Below are 17924 nucleotides of genomic sequence, written 5' to 3'. Positions count from 1 at the left end.
TCAGAATGTGCCCTTTACAACAGTGTGCCATATACAGGGAACTTGATGGTATGTCTCCACGAAGGCACATAGTACACTCAAGGTTGCTCCAAAACCATACCTAGCGTGGCGACTCCTCTTCAAGGCTGGCCGACAGAGGCATGTCAGCTTTCGCCGTTGCCTCGAGGCAAGCATATCGATGTGCAAAGTAGCCATGACCTGTCACATTGGGTGTACAAATACAAAGAACTTGGACTTCATGTCAAGTTCATGATACTGTGATCCAGCAAACTGCTTTCTGGGTCACATAGTAGAAACCTCACGAGCAAAGAGGATGTGCGCCCTCTCTAGTTCTCGTACAAATTCAGCTTGAGATGTAGATAGAGTGGTTTGGCTGTGAGTAGACTCAGCTTCTTTCTCTTGAAGTCCGTTGGCTTTTTATACCTGCACAGGTATGTGACAATGAAAGAAAGACAATGTATGGTATCTGTATGCACTCTAAAGGGAAAAGATAATGGCATTTTATAGATAGCTGACATGTGCATTTAAGATTCAGCCAAAAAACTAGTCCTAATTCTGTGTCCAATTTCACATACTGCAAGTCCTACTGCAATATAAACAAGAGTATGGAATACAATATGTATAAAAGCAATAATGAAGACATATCAAACCATTAAATGATAAGCATTCTGTATGAAATGGTGATTGATGGAATTGTCCTTTCTTCCCCTCACAAATAAGGGCTAAGGTGAATCCAAGGCTTCATAATTCCAAAGTTACCTAAAAGTGAATCTGCTGTAGACAGCCAGCATTGGTACGTGCACCACGATGCATGTTCACACACATTCTCACATAAGTACGTGAAACACATTTAAGACTGAAGATTAGCATAGATGCTTAATTAACACTGATAAAATGGCAATGAGAATGACTGTCACCACAGAAAGGGGAGTTCTACTACTCAGCATCAAAGATTTGCTATCCGTTTTCTTTTCTTTTAATGATACATTTCCAGATCACAAAAGTCTTTTTGTTCACATGACAGCAAGAGACACAACTAAACAGTTAAACAGTAGCTAGTGTTGTTTGTCAACATTTTAAAGGACCTGAACATGTGAAGTGATTTTGGTTACTCACAGCTCTATGACCAGGGGTCCGTTTTTTATCTCATCCATCTCCATGAAAGCAAAACACTTGGTACTAATAGCTCTCTTCTTGGCTTTGTAGTGTTTGAATTCAAAGAACACTGCCGTTCCTGCAAATTAAGAAAGAAAATGAATATTAACAGGGGGGGGGGGTGAATATTGTCATTCAATAGACCATGGCAGAGCACAGTTACTGTTCATCTAAATTATCAGGCACATCACGACTGACTTTAAAATGTTGAGATGTGAGAAAAAGAATTGTATCAAAGTGTAGTTTGCCTGGCAAGGAAGAATTATGGGTGAGAACTTTGTCACACCAGCTCTTATGTTTACATCATTATATGAAACTCAAAGCAATGTTACTTTGCACTGGATATAATTTCCAAATGTAAAGGCAACCTTTCCCGTGTAGGAAAAAAATAATATTCATCACTTTTCAATGCACACTCATTATGAAAACCTGATGAACAGCAAGGATTCAAACGTGGAATACATTTACCAATCTAATTTGCTGTAGTTGAGCTAAAATCATTAAATTTTGAATTACCAGCTGTGTAATTTAATAGGGACTGCTACATCTAACCATACAAACAGGCAATGAGGTATCAAACAGAATTGTCTCATGTACATTCATCAGTTGGCAGAGGGGATACTTAATTCACTTGGTGAAATTGACAACTGCGCTTCTGACTGTCACTGAGGGATATGGCTTCACTACAAGACATCAAAATGGGAACAACATAATGAAGTGTGGCTGTAGAGTTCTATCTTGTCTCTCTGGGCACGGTTTCCAGCAAGACTGATTTCGGATGATTTATCAGCAATCCAGCCTGTCCTAGACATGCCCACGTGGGAGGGGAAATTGAGATCCAGGCACCTCGGGAAATTAGTAATTCCGCTCCCAATCAAATTATTTTCAGAACTTCCCAGAGAAATTGTGAATCAAACTGTCGTTGACAGATGACTCAATCAGTCTATGGACAGCCAAGCACACAAGACTCACAAAATGTGACCCGCTACAACAAAAGGATCCGAAAGTCGAGGGAAGTCAATTTTCTGAAAATGACATGACATTATTCCCTTGAATACTCTTCCACTTTAATTTCATATACAACATGACTCACAAAAGTACTCAGTTGCGGAAATATTGATGATTTTATGAGACGATGGCGGGTTGTCTAGGAAATCAGCGTTTTGAGAAAACCGCTTTAAAAGTTTTCTTTCCAACGCAACCGTGATCAAGGAGAGGTAATACAGTTTCACCTCTTGACAATAGAAGGTATGCTCATAGCAACCTCCGCGTTGTTCATTCAAGCTTTAATAGCGCCAGCGGTCTATGACCGACCAATCAGTAACCAGGATGCCAAGCACTGAAAAATATGATCACTCCCTCATTGCTACGGGAGGAGTCTATCTACAGCGCTAAATCCAAATCTTCGGACACGTTTTTGTTCCGTTGAAAGTCGGAAAATCATGACCCAGAAAAATGTTAATTACTTGCCTTTCCTTTTGTCATTTAGCTTCGAAATTTTGGCAGATGATAGACGAAACATTAGACGACAACATTAGGCCAAAACAGAGATTTGATGGTTTTGACAGATTTTGATGATCTGACTTCAATCTCGAATTTCTTGGCCCAGCCGTCAGCGACTTTTGGATCCTTTTGTCATGGCGGGTCACAAATAGTCTTATGGTAGTTTGCTCATCTCTGTCTTCCATCTTCAATCTTTGTTTTTGTTACAAAAATTAGTAGTATGTATGTTCAGTATCAAACAGTTTATCCACGAGTGAGCCTTACTTATTTCTAGTAATGATTCTGACTGGCATCAGAATGGCAAATTTGAAATGGACTGGTAAGTGAAGCGAGATGAAGTAGATTTTAAAAAGCAAATTGAGAGGACATTTCTTACCTAACTTGACAAATCATTCATTTGACACACAAACATATTTGTGGGGATTCCTAGATAAAGTTCTTGTAGCACATGTTGAATGATTGAAATATATTTCTTTAAAGTGGCTACAGAGTGAACAGTCTAAGGGAAGGGCTTCTACCTTTCGGAAGCTTTTCCAGGGGCTTTTGCAGCTCTACGTTTGCTCCATACATGACGTAGGGTTCCTCTCTCCTTGTTGCAACGGGCGTGTCTTGTGACTTTGTGACGTCAACTCCGGCAACATCTGTGTGGAGATGGTGTAACAGGGAGACAAAAGAGGACAAGGATGACAAAGAAGTAAAACCCCAGATGTGAAAAAGGGGTGTAAAATTAGGTTCCATGACAATTGCTCCTGCAACAATTGCTACCATGAAATATTTACATGCTAATCCAAACATATATTCTACCCACAAACTTAACCCTAACCCTAATCCTCTTATCAAACTAACCCTAAAGCTCCATCACAACCCTAACCCTAAGTCCTTGTAGAAAATAAGACTGGAGCGATTGTCGGAGGAGCAAATGTCATGTCACTGTAGAATTACTGTTTGGAAATTTTGGATTCATACATGAATATGCCAGGTAGGCAAAATTGTGTGTTTTACGCAATGAAACATGAGCACTGAACATGAAATAATTGTTGCTCATAAACATGCACATACAGGTGACTGTTTACAGTGACCACCTGTGGAGACCATCGCAATTTATCATGGAAAGGAAGAGCCGCTATACGACATGTCTGTAATGGCCAACTGCAAAAAGCATTCACTTTTCTCCCCTTAAAACAGTCACTTCATACAGACTTGATTTTTTTTTAATTGACTGGATATTGTTTGTAATCAATGTGTTCATAATCAATTTTTAGAGTTATGTATGAGATGCAATTCACAGAAAATAGAAGAAAGTCAAATAATTTGACCAGAAGGTTGTGGACAAAAGAATAACGAAGAAAACCACAGAGAGAAAAGAACTGAAGCACACGGAAAAATAAAGAGCTCACTCGCCTTTGACTGAGATTGTAATAAAAGGATCCAGGTAGACGGATGCATCCTTTAGACCAATCTTCTCAATGTGTATTGTCAAACCGGTGGTACCTGGTTCATGTGCTATCCTGCTCAGCAGAGTTCCTGTCAAACACAGAGGATGACATCACATCTTTAAATCATAATGATTACTACGATAATAAACAGTCTTTCATACAGCATATTTCTAACAAAAACACTGATCTATACTAATCATGCTGATAGAACCACTTCCATAGAGCACACACAAAGATGTTAATTGGAAATTTTCATGCACAAAAAGGCTTAACTTTTAAATCGTCAAGCTACCTTACGGCAATATGACCATTCTCCCAGAAAACTTGGCCTTGATAAAAGTTCAACAAACCCACTGGGGTGCGATATTGCTCTAGACCTTCACAGAGTTCATTCTGATACAAAAGAGATAAGGATCATACAATTCCAAATCATTTGCAGTTTCAGACCATCTCCATGACTGGGATATACAGTTCACATTACGGGCTAACAGAAAGACCATGCACCCATGATGCGTGCCACAAGTGATGCTGTTACCCCGGCAACACTGCACAGACGGGTTCAAAAGCTACTCACCAGTTGGTTTGATGTTCTGTGCTTTCGACTGGAGCTGGGGTTCAACGTCCTCCTCCTCCTCCTCCGCATCCTCTTCCTCGTCGCCCTCCATGTCGATTTCAAAGTTTCTTCTCGGGGACTTCTGCCTGCCGAACAACATGCAAGTCCATTAAAGCACTTTCCAGAGATACAATCACATCCTCCTCTCAGTCAACTTCTTGTCCTTATTGTGTCTAAAACAAAAGGCTAGCACGCCCACTTGCTACTAAATGAAGGATTTTCTACCTCTCAAGTGCATCTCACAATAATCATTGTGGTATGTCATGACTTGGATTAACAGAAACCCAGAGTGGTATATGAATATAGTTAGACAAAAGCTATCTTTTACATGCGGTCTGTGTCACAGATGAACTCCGAATTTTTTGACTTCACAATTATTGCCAATACAAAGAATTTCTTCCTCTCCCTCCCCATCATGCAATATTGCTATGGCAACAACTTTTGAATGCTGGAACTCACCTTGTTTGAAGAAGGCTGGCTGGTATCTCGATGGGAAATTCAGCTGGTGAACTGGACAGCAAATCTTGCAAGGCTAAGGTAAAATCAAAGAAAAAGAACAAATAAATACACTGTACATAAATACATGAATACATAATACCTAGTGTACGCAGAGGTACATCAAACATGGACATCAGCTACTTGAATGTGGACAGGCTACTCGGGTAATGTCTTTCTAATGATGAACATTAAAAGGGAGAAACTGTAGGTCTCCCTTTCAACAATACATAAGTCACCATTAAGAACTGTCATCAACTTTAGTCTATACGTCAGGCTCATTTACATGTCTGCTGGTTAAAAGAGATCACTTTCCTTCAATGTTGTCTTGTACACACGTGTTGGTGTGCATGACGACAAAGCAAGATTTTGTCTGAAAATTCCTACAGAACCTAGCACACATCACATTATTTACACATGTTTACCAAGTGTATCCAGCCCAACATATCTGCTCATTAGATGATGCCTAAATGATGTCTGTAAAGATGACTGCACATTGGTATCATCTTCTGTGTAAACAGTACCTGATCTTTTATAGTACCGGTACCTTCATTGCTCTTTTCTACCCATTTCATTTGAAGGTCAATCAGCAAATTTTCATTTTGACGATCCACTCATCAGAGTTCCCATATTTGTCAATGTTGGTAAGAAAACAAAAGGTATTCTGCTTGACTTTAAAGGACAAGTTCACCTTCATAGACATGTGGGTTGAGTGAATGCAGCAATATTAGTAGAACACATCAGTGAGAGTTTGAGCAAAATCGGACAATCCGTTCAAAAGTTATGAATTTTTGAAGTTTCTGCTCAGTCACGGCTGGATGAAAAGACTACTATAGCTTGTGATGTCACATGAGTACAACGATATAAAGAAAGAATAAAGAAAATTCAACATATTTCCATTTTTCTCGCATGACAAAAGAACACTCGACTTCTCTCTTTCAGAAGGCAGGGGAAATAATATTACCCTTAACATACGCCAGTAGCAAGTCGAAGAAATGTGCACTTTATCATCAAAAAGTAAAGTTTTGTGAAATTCTCTCTTTTTTTCCTTCTATAGTTGTACGCATGTGACATCATAAACTGTAGTAGTCTTCTCTTCCAGCAGTGACTGCGCAGATAGTTAAAATATTCGTAACTTTTGAAAGGATTGTCTAATTTTCCTCAAACTTTCACTGATGTGTTCTACTAATATTGAGCTGCATTCTCTCAATCCTTATGGTATGAAGGTGGACTTGTCCTTTAATATTTGCCAGTGCATCAGTGATCTTACCTCCGTCTAATTTCTTCATGTCCTCTAATGACAGCTCATTTGTCGCATTTGGTGACTGCATGGAGCAGAAAGAGAAACGATGATTAAATCAGACTAAAAATATATACATTTCAAATGGTTGCTGTCAGTTGTATCGACAGAAGTGATAGCACCGCTGCACCAGTAAATGTAAGCAGTGATGATGATACCGACAAAGTATTATCAATGACAATAATGCCTTTAGTACCAGTACTTCTAGTAATGTTACAACACTGACAATGATAAGGATAATGCTAAAACTAAGGAACAACATTATTATCATTATCATTATTATTATTATTATTATCATCATCATCATCATCATCATCATCATCATCATTATACTATTATCATTATCATTATTATTATTACCATGGAAATAATAACAATGATAATGATTATTATAATTTTTTCAAACTATTATTCTTACGATTTTACTTCTGATTTTCCCTTGTGTTACTGGCACTGTTCTGCAGTATAATATGAAATCAATTCATACTTCCATCCCTGTATAGATCTCTACGCTCATCCAACTCTGACTTCCGTGTAATTGCAAAATTTGCGACAACTTGGGGCACACAAGCTTTTGCTCTGGCCAGTCCCACCTTATGGAACATCTTACCTTTAGACTTAAAAATTGCCCTCAATCAGAAATCTAAAAACATACTTGTTTAATATCTCCTTTTGACTATTTGTTCCTGGGTTTGATTTGTTGTTGTAGTTGTTGTTTTTCACACTTTCTTTACTTCTTATAACTTTCTTACTATATTCTATTTGCCCCCTAGAGCACTCAACAGAAGTGGAATTAGTGCATTATAAATCATATCAACTATACAATGACAATATGAAAACAAGGAAGAACAAAAAAAAAAAGAGCAGCAAATAAATTTTATAGGAAACAAGAGACCCGCGGGTCTAGCGATCACCTGAGTATCGAAAGTTCACCTTTCACGCAGTCACTAATCTAAATTATTCACAGCTCTACAAAAATTTGACCAGGCATTCTCAAGCAGAAGATGAAAATGTACAATGAGGGCCCAAATTTTGTAAGATTCCTTAATTTGGGGGGATTGGGGCCCCCTGGGGCCCTCTGGGTGGGGCATGGTGCCCATTTTGATAAATTGAGATCCTGACCCCCTAGGGATGCTACCTGCCAAGTTTGATGAAAATCCATCATGAGGTTTTCAGGAAGAAGATGAAAATGTACAATTCAGTCCCCCATTTGGACCTTCCCAACCAACCCCCCCCCCCCCCCCCCCCCCGCCCCCAAGAGGGGCACCCCTGGATCTGCTATGAACAAACTTGAAACTACATTCATTCATGTACTCACTCATAGTATTATCTTAGCTCTATAACTTTTTATTCTAGAGAAGATTTTTAAGGATTCCTTCATTTTTGGGGGTTTGGGCCCTCTTGGGGGCCCCCTGGGTGGGGCATGGTGCCCATTTTAACAAATTGAGATCCTAACCCCCTAGGGATGCTACCTGCCAAGTTTGGTGAAAATGGGTAATGGGGTTCTCAAGAAGAAGATAAAAATGTACAATTTAGGCCCCATTAGGACCCCTCCCCATCCCCCTCCCCTGGATCCCAAGGGGGGCACCCCTGATTATGCCATGAACAAACTTGAAACTACAGTCATCAATGTACTAACTCATAGTATTAACTTAGCTCTATCACTTCTGGTTCTAGAGAAGAAGATGTTTGCAGATTCCTTAATTTTTTGGGGGGTCTTGGGCCCCCCTGGGGGCCCCCTGGGTGGGGCATGGTGCCCATTTTCACAAATTGAGTTCCTAACCCCCTAGGGATGCTACCTGCCAAGTTTGGTGAAAATGGGTAATGGGGTTCTCAAGAAGAAGATGAAAATGTACAATTTAGGCCCCAGTAGAACCCCTCCCCACTCCCCTTCCCTGGGTCCCAAGGGGGGCACCCCTGATTCTGCCATGAACAAACTTGAAACTACAGTCATCAATGTACTAACTCATAGTATTAACTTAGCTGGTTCTAGAGAAGAAGATTTTTTACAGATTCCTTAATTTTGGGGGTTTGGGCCCCCCTGGGGGCCCCCTGGGTGGGGCATGGTGCCTATTTTAACAAATTGAGTTCCTAACCCCCTAGGGATGCTATCTGCCAAGTTTGATGAAAATCGGCACGACGGACGACGGACGAAGGGCGATCGCAATAGCTCACTTGAGCCTTTGGCTCAGGTGAGCTAAAAATGGTTGAAGGACTTCGACCAAAGAAAAACCTACCACACCCTCAGTACACAATAGTGCATTTCATATCAAAACCATTTGAATTCATTCTTACAATGTTATTAAATGTTCACAAATGCTGTATAGTACAAGGAAGATATAACAAGATCTCACCGCTGTTTGGACCTTGTAACCTTACAACAATGCAAACAATCGAGATCAGCTTCAAAACCAAATCTCTTCAGGCCAAGAGTTCTCTATCAACTTGTCATTGGGAACAGCAAAACAAAACTCTCATCTGATGCCTAATGTACAGTGGACTGAATTGATTAACACAGTATCTGAAAATCCTACAATCATCAATCATACACAACTTCATGTTTTCAAAACATTGTAAGGAATTTCAAATTGTTACTCACCTGTAAAGTTTGGCCTCTCAGCTCCAGGCACACTGTGATTCTTTGAAGTGTTTTCTGACAAACAAAAAAACAAAGAAACAAAGAAAGAAAGAAAATGAATTAAATTATGCAGTGGTAACGATAAGTTAATGATAAGAGAACACATTAAATCGGGCTTGAAGCATGATAAGCAAGAAGAAATGATGCCTAAAAGGACTTACATAGACATATCACCAAACAGATGTTGGATACTCTGTTTAAGCTGATGCTGATTTGCACTATTTGGCAACTGTAATCACATTTCACTGTTTGACTGACTGTAATCCAATTTCACTTGTGCTCTTTCTCATTGAATGGTTTTTATTTGTTTGGCTTGCGTCCTGCCAAAATAACTGGGACTCTGTGAAAGCCATAAATGTGTTAAAGGCACAGACATTATGATTGGTATCCATTGTAAACACTGGAAGTAAAAGACTCTCTACACCACACAGCATGTGACATTTCCACCCTTGCTCACGAATCTGGAGGCAGAGGCGACTCCTCCCAGCTACGCTACATCACAGCCTGGATGTAATTAAAGTACTCCAAGCTCACTGAGAGTTGAAGCAGCGACAAGGGTTTAGCCTTGTCTTCAGACTCACTCTTTCTTTCTGTTAAGCGTTGGCAATACAATTATGGTTTATTGAACATTGTTGTCAGATAGGCAATGCTGCACACTGGCACTGGTCCGACGTTCCCTGACCAGTAAAAAATGGAAAAGATTAGGTACCTACTGGCCTGACATACAGGTCAGACCAGTAGAAAAAATGGGTTAGTGTGCAGCCCCAAAATAGGGTTGGGGTTGTTGTGAGATGGCCATGGTTTGAATTTGGCTCCTTGAAACTTTTAGAATTCCAATAGTGTGGCTTCAAAAAGACACAGTAATCTTGCTGAATATGCAAGGTTTTCCCACATTGTACTACACCATTAACATGTTGAATTACACATCCAAACACACACATGAGTTCAAACTGTTTGAACCCCTTTAAAGAAAAAATTTTCCGGTCTTCATTGCTCATAAAGAGGTTTGCTAAAAAAAAAAGGATTCTACATATTACTTACACAAGTTTTGTTCAAAGTATATGTATGTGTACAAGCAGACTACAATGTATCTCCATCATTACACATCAGCCACATAAACTCAGTTCATTAAAAGTAAACAGATTTACAAGCTTTCATACTCAGGGACAAATACAAATTTTGTGCTACCGGTACTGCTTACTGTATTTCTTATTTTAAAGCTTGTAAAGGATGGTAATAACACAACATTTGATATTAATGTACTTCTAATCTTCATGAACACCAAGCAATCAAAAGCTTTTATTGAGGATTCTTGTTTGAATTGCACATATGTCACGACATCCTATTCATACAATGTGCGAGTACTTTGTGAAGTTGTTACTCTAAAAGTGAAACATAATTCTCAGAAGGGCTCAAATTCATCTTCCACCATTTGAAATTTGCTTGCAATATGTCGGAAGGCTCTACCGAGAAGCTTGTCTGGCTGATGCGACTTGTCAGGATAATTAGTTGTTTTAAAAATTTTCAAGATGAAAAACGTGAAATAGTTTGGATTGGAGTATCCAACTTTTATTCCTGCAGAGTCCTCCCTTCAGTGTTCTGTAGCGGGTTGGAAAAACTGTACATGGTGATTAATCGTGCCCTAGCACAGTATTTCACAACAGCCTGCATACATATGATTCACTCTCTCATGGAAGATTGCTGTATACTGCTATTGCCAGATTTGTCAATGATCGATAATCGATCGTAAAAAATTATGTAGTAACTACAGTCGAATTTGTTCTCACATTGCAATACTGTCTGCATACCTTTTTGACTAATATTTCACATTTTCATCGTTACGTAACTAAAAGTGTGTTATCACAGCATTATTTCACACATTTCTTACCTACATGCAGGTCTCCATTTTAACCCGTTGAGGACGGTTTGATTTTGCTACAACGCGCGTTTCCCATAGACGCCTGCCCGAGTATACTCGGGACTCGTCCTCAACGGGTTAAAGCAAATACTGACAGTTTTTGCAGGCGTATGGAAACAATTTTTTAAATTCAATTGCAATACAACAAGCACACTGTATACTCCCACTGGTAGCAGTGACTTTAATATCAGAAAGGTTACTGTACTGTTAGGATGTGGGGAAAAAGAAGAACTATGAAAAAAAGAGCATGTCAGTTGGGATGATGGGTCAGATTGTGTGGCATTGGAACGCTTGCTGCCTGCATGACACGGCGCACTGCAATACTTGGGAAAAGAACCACAACCAGTGTCATCACCTGTACACGTGGCAGTTGGTGAGTGAGTGTCAAAATCGAGCCTACACGCCTTGAATTTGTCGCGACGGAAGCAATATCATCTGCATGCATTCTTTCTGTTTCGACAGGCAACACCCTTTTTCTGTCACGTACAGTTATTGAAAGGTTTACGGTTTGTTGGTTTGTTTTTCTTTTAAACCTTTGCTGGTCCTGTAAGCTGTCCAAGTTGTTTAAATTTCACCCACGCTGCAGAAGCAAGTGACAATGCAGACGAGGGTCTGTGAAGACAAGACTACATAGATTCCCACATTCTGACAAGCAGGCAATAGTACACTGCTCCCGCTTGGTTCTTCCAGTGATATTGCCACCCCAGTCTAAGGAGGGCAAGATTGCGAACGGAGATGGGAGTGGTCCTCAGCGTCTCACCTAATCACTGCGACAAATTGGTGATAGTTCCCCTTTTTTTTCTACTTTTTTTTTCTTGAACTTCACGTCTGCCATGTGGTTAGAATCAATATTCCACTCACTGGGCCATGTTTGTGACTTTTGTGAGTATGTATACATACATTGTACCCCTGGGAATTTGATTGAAATACAAAGCTGCTGCCAGAGCAAAGTGAATAAATAAACATATTAACAATGAATATCACAATAAAATGAGCGTAAACAATTGTAATAACTAAACAAACTAGTTACCTATAAACAGAGAAATAGAAGAGGGATGAAATTTATAACAATTAGATATACATGTTAGAAGAAACTAGAGCGAGGAGATCATGTATACATTCACTTTCAAAATCAATCATGCCATGCTCCCCACATGATTCTGATCAGATGCTTGATCATGGGTTTGAGTTTCAGCACATGATAACTTCAGTATTTCACCCATTGCACGAGAACCAAGCGACCGATCTCTTGTGGGACACCATGACTTGATTGATAGGCTTCTCTCAAGGCACCTAGCACATGCAAGAAATTTGCAGAAAGCCACGCACATTTCACCCATTTCCGACAATTCCACAAGTTGAGCGCGTGACAAATAGCGTAATGAAACAAGCACTAAATCACATCCAAACTCAGAAACATATGCACACATGTACACACGTCACATAAAAACATGTTAATGATTCACTAGCACTTCATCAATTCGAGTGAGCTAAACTCTCAGATTTGACAGAAAGGCATTTGTGTCCCTCAAAGAAAAAAAAAGGGGGAGGAAGAGTTTTCCTTCTCTCATTTTTGAGCTTTCTAATTCCTCATCTTCCACGAGCTTTCTCATTTTTTCACATCACACAGAACTTACATTATAGGAGCCTGAGAAAAACGTTGAAAAACTTCTATAATTTGCATAAAAAGGTCTAGTCATGGGCTAAATTTCCCCCATATCTACAAGTGCATCAGATTGTGAAGTCACACTGATTTCACACTGACTTTAGCGCTATCAAAACTGTTGCTGCCACTCCAGTGCCCACAATAATGTTTAGTACGAGAATTTGAGTGGATGCAGTGTTTGGAACTTGGGGGGGGGGGGGGAAATACAAAATTCACTATTTGGGCCTCCATTTTGATATAAATGCATTTCAGTCGCTGTAGTTTAGACATCATAATTTAAAGCATTCATATTATCAAATCATTTTACATTTTTTGAGTGGTTTCTAATATTATATCTCTCTTATCAGTTCACATGGCAGGGTAATGAAGCAATGGTTCCAAACTTTATTTTACTGCCAAAGTGATGTCATCCAATGCCAGAATAGTTACAATGTTAGCTCGCGTTTGATCTGCACCCATTGGCAAATTGAAGAGAAGAAGAAGAAAAAGAAAAAGAGAAACATAATCCTGTGATGCTAACCTGTTTCATGTCAGAAGGGGTGCAAAAATTGAAAGCTGAGAGTCAAACCGCATACAGGATCTTACATTTGGGGACAAAAGCATGCAGAGCATTGATAAGGCTCACTCTATCCCCCCCCCCCCCCCCCCCATTTGATTTTTTTTCAGTTTCTTTTTTTTTTTCTTGAACCATTTTGCTAAATGCCTAGCACTAGACAGGGGCTTTGCAAGCCTAATTAACAGCTTCCACTTTGGAATTAGCAGCCTAATACCTGAGCTAATCTATTAGAGCGGACACACCTCAGGTCCACCTATCCTGCCGCCTCCAATGGGGCAGATCAACAATTATTGCTCATAATTCGATCACACCTTTTTTTATTTGATTGATAGGAAAGCCAATGACAGACTGAGCCAGGCAGCTCCTTTGACTCAGAGTCAGACTCGTACAAGTGAACGCTGCTGGCGTAATCTCCCCCCCCCCCCCCCAAGTCTCTGATTCTTTGCAGGACTCTGGGCTAAGCCCGAGGGTAATTTAAGACGAGTACTACCCTATTCCGGGAGTCCTGTAATCACAGATATTAGACCAATCCCTGACAACGGACTTAAGTTGAATTTGCTGCTAAATCAAGAAATGATTTTGTTGTTGTTGTTGGTGTGTATAGATGATAACACAATCCTTTTCATGACTCCCAGTATAGTAAGGAGTGACAAAGTATATAGTATAAATTCTCAAATAAAAAAAAAACACCCTCTTTTCACTCTTGCAAAACACTCAGCGATTTTGAAGTTACAAAATGTAAATAGCTACTAGAGTAACTAGTCTTCCTCTCCCCCCATCCCCCACCCCCACCCCCCGAAAAACAAAATGGCAGTAAAACACAATAAGATTAACAAGTAGATATTTTACCTTTTGGCTCTCTGAAAACACTGATGGTTTGGCATTCATTTCTCTGTTGAGATGTCTTGACAGCCTGGCAGAAAATGAAACAGATGATGACATTAAATATCAAATATAGTTGAATCTGTGTAACGAGATCCTTGGGACCAAGACAATCTCTTCTTTATATCAGATATATTTTTTTTTATACCATAAACAATACAAAAAAAAAAGGAAATACATTCATCGGGACTGGAGAAATTAGTTTCTTACATCAAGCATTTTGTTATATCAGATCTCTTTAAATCGAGTTTCCACTGTACTGAAGATGATGATGAAGAAACAAAAATACACCCACACTGAGGACATCAATATGTCCTGAAAATTTTGCATTGAAATAATTTGATTTCCTCCTTCTGCGATATCTTTCCTAGAGCATCCTGGAACTAGTCCGAAATATTTTTGTAACAAAAAAACTTACACAAGCTTTACAGTACAAAGAATATTTTATTCCACAGCTTAGAGTTACATGTACTTCTCTTGCATATTGAGAGAATGCTGATGCGACACTAGAACAATTTAACCCATTGAGGATGAGCTAATTGTGCTATAATACCCATTTCCCATATAAAACTGACTCAAGTGTATTCGGGATAAGTCTTCATTGGGTTAAGATTGTCTTCCTCCATTGGCTTTGAGTAAATCTGCCTCGTTGCTAAAATACAAAGACATGAATAATCAACAGAATACTAGAAGAAAAAAGCCTCTCTTTTTTCCCCCTCTCGTGATATAATGCTCTCATTTGCTTTAGAATATAGCTGCTACAAACGAAGGGAACCCTGTTTTTGGAATGAGGAAAAAGACAACAACAACAAAAAAGAATAATCTACATCTCACGGAATGCACTCCTACTCACATTTGATACTCCTCCACTGCCTCCACCACCTGCCCCCAGGAATCAAAGTCCGTCCCCTTCCTCAGCGATGCCTGCCATCTCGTGACGATCTTCCCCCTGTCACTCATGACACCGTCACTCCTTTGACGATGAGAAGAAAGCAAAACAAAGACTGTCAGAAGCATTGGAATACCAAGAACAAGTAACACACAGGCAAAGACACGACATACCTATCAATACGTCAAAAACATGTGCAAAACATCAGACAGATCGTACAGCAGCGGTTTGTCAGGTTAAAATCATCCTCCAAATGCTTGGCGACAGCTTGTGTTTTTATCAAACCCCTAAGCTGTTTATTTCTACTGGCACGAATATCTAAAGCATAATGTCATAAGTACATGTAACTAGTAAAGCATAGTTTGGACAAGAAAATGCCTGTATGGTAGGCCTACAGCTGAATCAGTCAGATTTTTTTTTTTGTTTTTGTTTTGGTAATAGCTAATGACTATATTCAGCCCATATACTGGTATATAATGCTGAGATTTTTCTTTGAAAATGATCCTCAGGTTTTTTATTCTTTCATACTGCTGTAATACATGGATATAGGTAAAAAGATTGTACATGTAGCAAATCTTGTCATTATTTTCAAAACACAATCGTGCGAACAATATCATACTCTGGTTTTCAGGAACTGTTTCAGCTTTGTTTCGTTTTACAACAGGAAGAGTGTCAGGAATGCTAATCATGTTTTACTGTTGCGGGGCTGGCTCTGTGGCCCGGGGCCACTGAAAAACTGATGTTGGGCCACCAAACTTCCCTAAAAAGTTATCTTTTAGGGGCCAGATTGGGCAGCTAAGATTCAAAATGATTGCCATATTTCCTTTTGTTTGGGGCCACTATATATTTCTTTCTTGAGTCACCAAAGTTTCAAATTCAAAGATTTCAGTGGCCCAATTGGGCCACCATATAAAAAATTAGTGTCGAGCCCTGTGTTAGATAAAAATTTTAGGCCAATACTAAACATGTACACCATTCTAGGATCAAACAAAGATTTCTAGAATCTCAGAGGGCTTACAAAATAGAACAAGTACCTTAAAAGATGTCAGCCCAATATCTATCTACAAATTATCATGTGGGTTCTTGTCCAGCACAGAGCTCATGACAACTCATAAGTGAAATTCACGAGCATTTTGAACACTCTTATCGGATGGAATCACCATCTGATTATAGAAATCCATTTGCTGCCAACTGCTATCTGTTTAGTGCAAAAGAAAATTAAAGCGATGTTCGTTATTCATGAGGCTCTTTAATCCAAAAATGAAATACTGTAAGGTTCGTTATTCCAAAAGTTTGTTATTCTGAAACACACATAATTCCCAAGGTTTGTTAATCCTATAAGGTTCATTAATCTGAAAATAAGAAGAATGTGCGTACGAAAGAAACTTTGGAATTATGAACCTGATATTGTTTTCGGTTTAATGAACCTTCAGAATAAACTACCTATTTTTATTTTCAGATTAACCATCTTTGGAATAATGAACCTACTTCATTTTCAGATTAACGAACCTTCAGAACAACAAACTGTATTAAACTGAAAATTGAGACGGAAATGGGAGGGTGTTCAAAAAGAGAATGGTTTTGTAGGCTAGCCCCACCTCATCCTGCTGAAAGGCCCTTTAATATCCAACACATGTTATCTTCTGCTGGATGGTAATAGATACTCTACAAATCACAAATGCTGGAACTGTTTGATAAATACAAACATTTGGACCCCGCACGACGAATGATTGCAATAGCTCACAAGAGCCTTTGCTAGGGAAGCACTGAAGAAGCAACCACGGGACTGACAGCTCTGTATCCTCTGCATAGGACAAAGTGAGCATCTCTCATATGGGTCATGATGCTGAAAGTGATGGCAACGGCCCATATTGATACCAGCCAATTCATGGGTTCACATTTTTGTGTGTTTTGGGGGGTATGTTCAGCTTTAGTGCACAGCAAATCTGCACAAATCATTAAAATTTCCTCTCTGAAACTTGACAGCAACTGAGAATACATGCACGCTACATGTTTATCAACTCATTTCTGGCGTAGATTTAAGGTTTCCATACGAGTTGCAGGGAGATTTGGGCAGATGATAAATGCAAAGCTGTTCTGATTATGGGGTTCAAAACACCATGGACCCTACTACAAGGTCCATGGAAACACCTTTCTGAAATGGCAAAAAAGCGCAATCTGAAATTCAATGCATTTGAGCCAGAAATGCATTTCTGCATGTAGGGATGATACATGCAAAGTCAACTACATGGCCTGTGTTCCTTGGGTCAAACAGCAAAACAGAACTGCCTTCCTCTCAACTCGCAATAGAGGTGATACAAGGTGTTGAGAAACACGATCTGAACTCCTTTGAAAATGCATTTTGATAATGAGCATTGAAATGTGTTTCAAACAAGGAAAAGATGATAAACACAGCTTCAGAAGCACGAGAGAATTAGATCAATCTACACGACTGTTATTTCTTAAGTGCCTGCATTGCCATCGTCTATAACACGTCTAGGTATTTGATATTGCTTGATGAACACCACACATTACCGGTACTCCCTATACTCGCCCCAACTGATACCACTGTGGCAGAACAGTAAGTGGGCTCCCCAGCCCACACATTGTATTAGTGCGAAAGGGAGAAATTCCTCTAGATGGTGACGTTTCCATTCATAAGCTGAGATGGTCGAGGAATACGGTACAGGGATTGGAAAGTACATCGTGTAGGTCACCTATATGAATGGTCCTACATATTAAAGGGGCATTCCAGACGATTTTCATAATTTCACATCATGTAGTACATAAATCGACAGCTCCATGTATAGATTTGTGGAATTTATTGTGATCCTTGAGCAGAGAAACCAATAAATTGAAAATCTTAAACAAAT

At 39.4% G+C, this 17924-nt stretch overlaps 1 protein-coding gene across 1 annotated transcript in view; it reads right to left on the bottom strand.

Moving 5' to 3' along the window:
• Positions 1-303: 303 nt before the first annotated feature.
• Positions 304-17924, bottom strand: part of LOC139738643 (axin interactor, dorsalization-associated protein-like) — a 29846-nt gene continuing 12225 nt past the window's right edge. Inside the window, exons 2-11 of the mRNA XM_071649263.1 lie at positions 15016-15135; positions 14130-14193; positions 9102-9155; positions 6473-6527; positions 5167-5239; positions 4669-4793; positions 4060-4182; positions 3177-3299; positions 1117-1234; positions 304-423 (exon numbers count right to left, since the gene is read on the bottom strand). Of these exons, the coding sequence (XP_071505364.1) occupies positions 327-423; positions 1117-1234; positions 3177-3299; positions 4060-4182; positions 4669-4793; positions 5167-5239; positions 6473-6527; positions 9102-9155; positions 14130-14193; positions 15016-15122 (939 nt within the window). The 5' untranslated portion in view covers positions 15123-15135 and the 3' untranslated portion in view covers positions 304-326. The remainder of the gene's footprint in view (positions 424-1116; positions 1235-3176; positions 3300-4059; positions 4183-4668; positions 4794-5166; positions 5240-6472; positions 6528-9101; positions 9156-14129; positions 14194-15015; positions 15136-17924) is intronic.

This window comes from Diadema antillarum, unplaced genomic scaffold, assembly GCF_040938485.1.
Source record: "Diadema antillarum isolate AM-2024a unplaced genomic scaffold, OU_Dant_1.0 scf00000029, whole genome shotgun sequence".
Lineage (NCBI taxonomy): Eukaryota > Metazoa > Echinodermata > Echinoidea > Diadematoida > Diadematidae > Diadema > Diadema antillarum.
The sequence above is the reverse complement of the archived record's forward strand: the minus strand, read 5'-3'. Positions and strand labels throughout refer to the sequence as shown.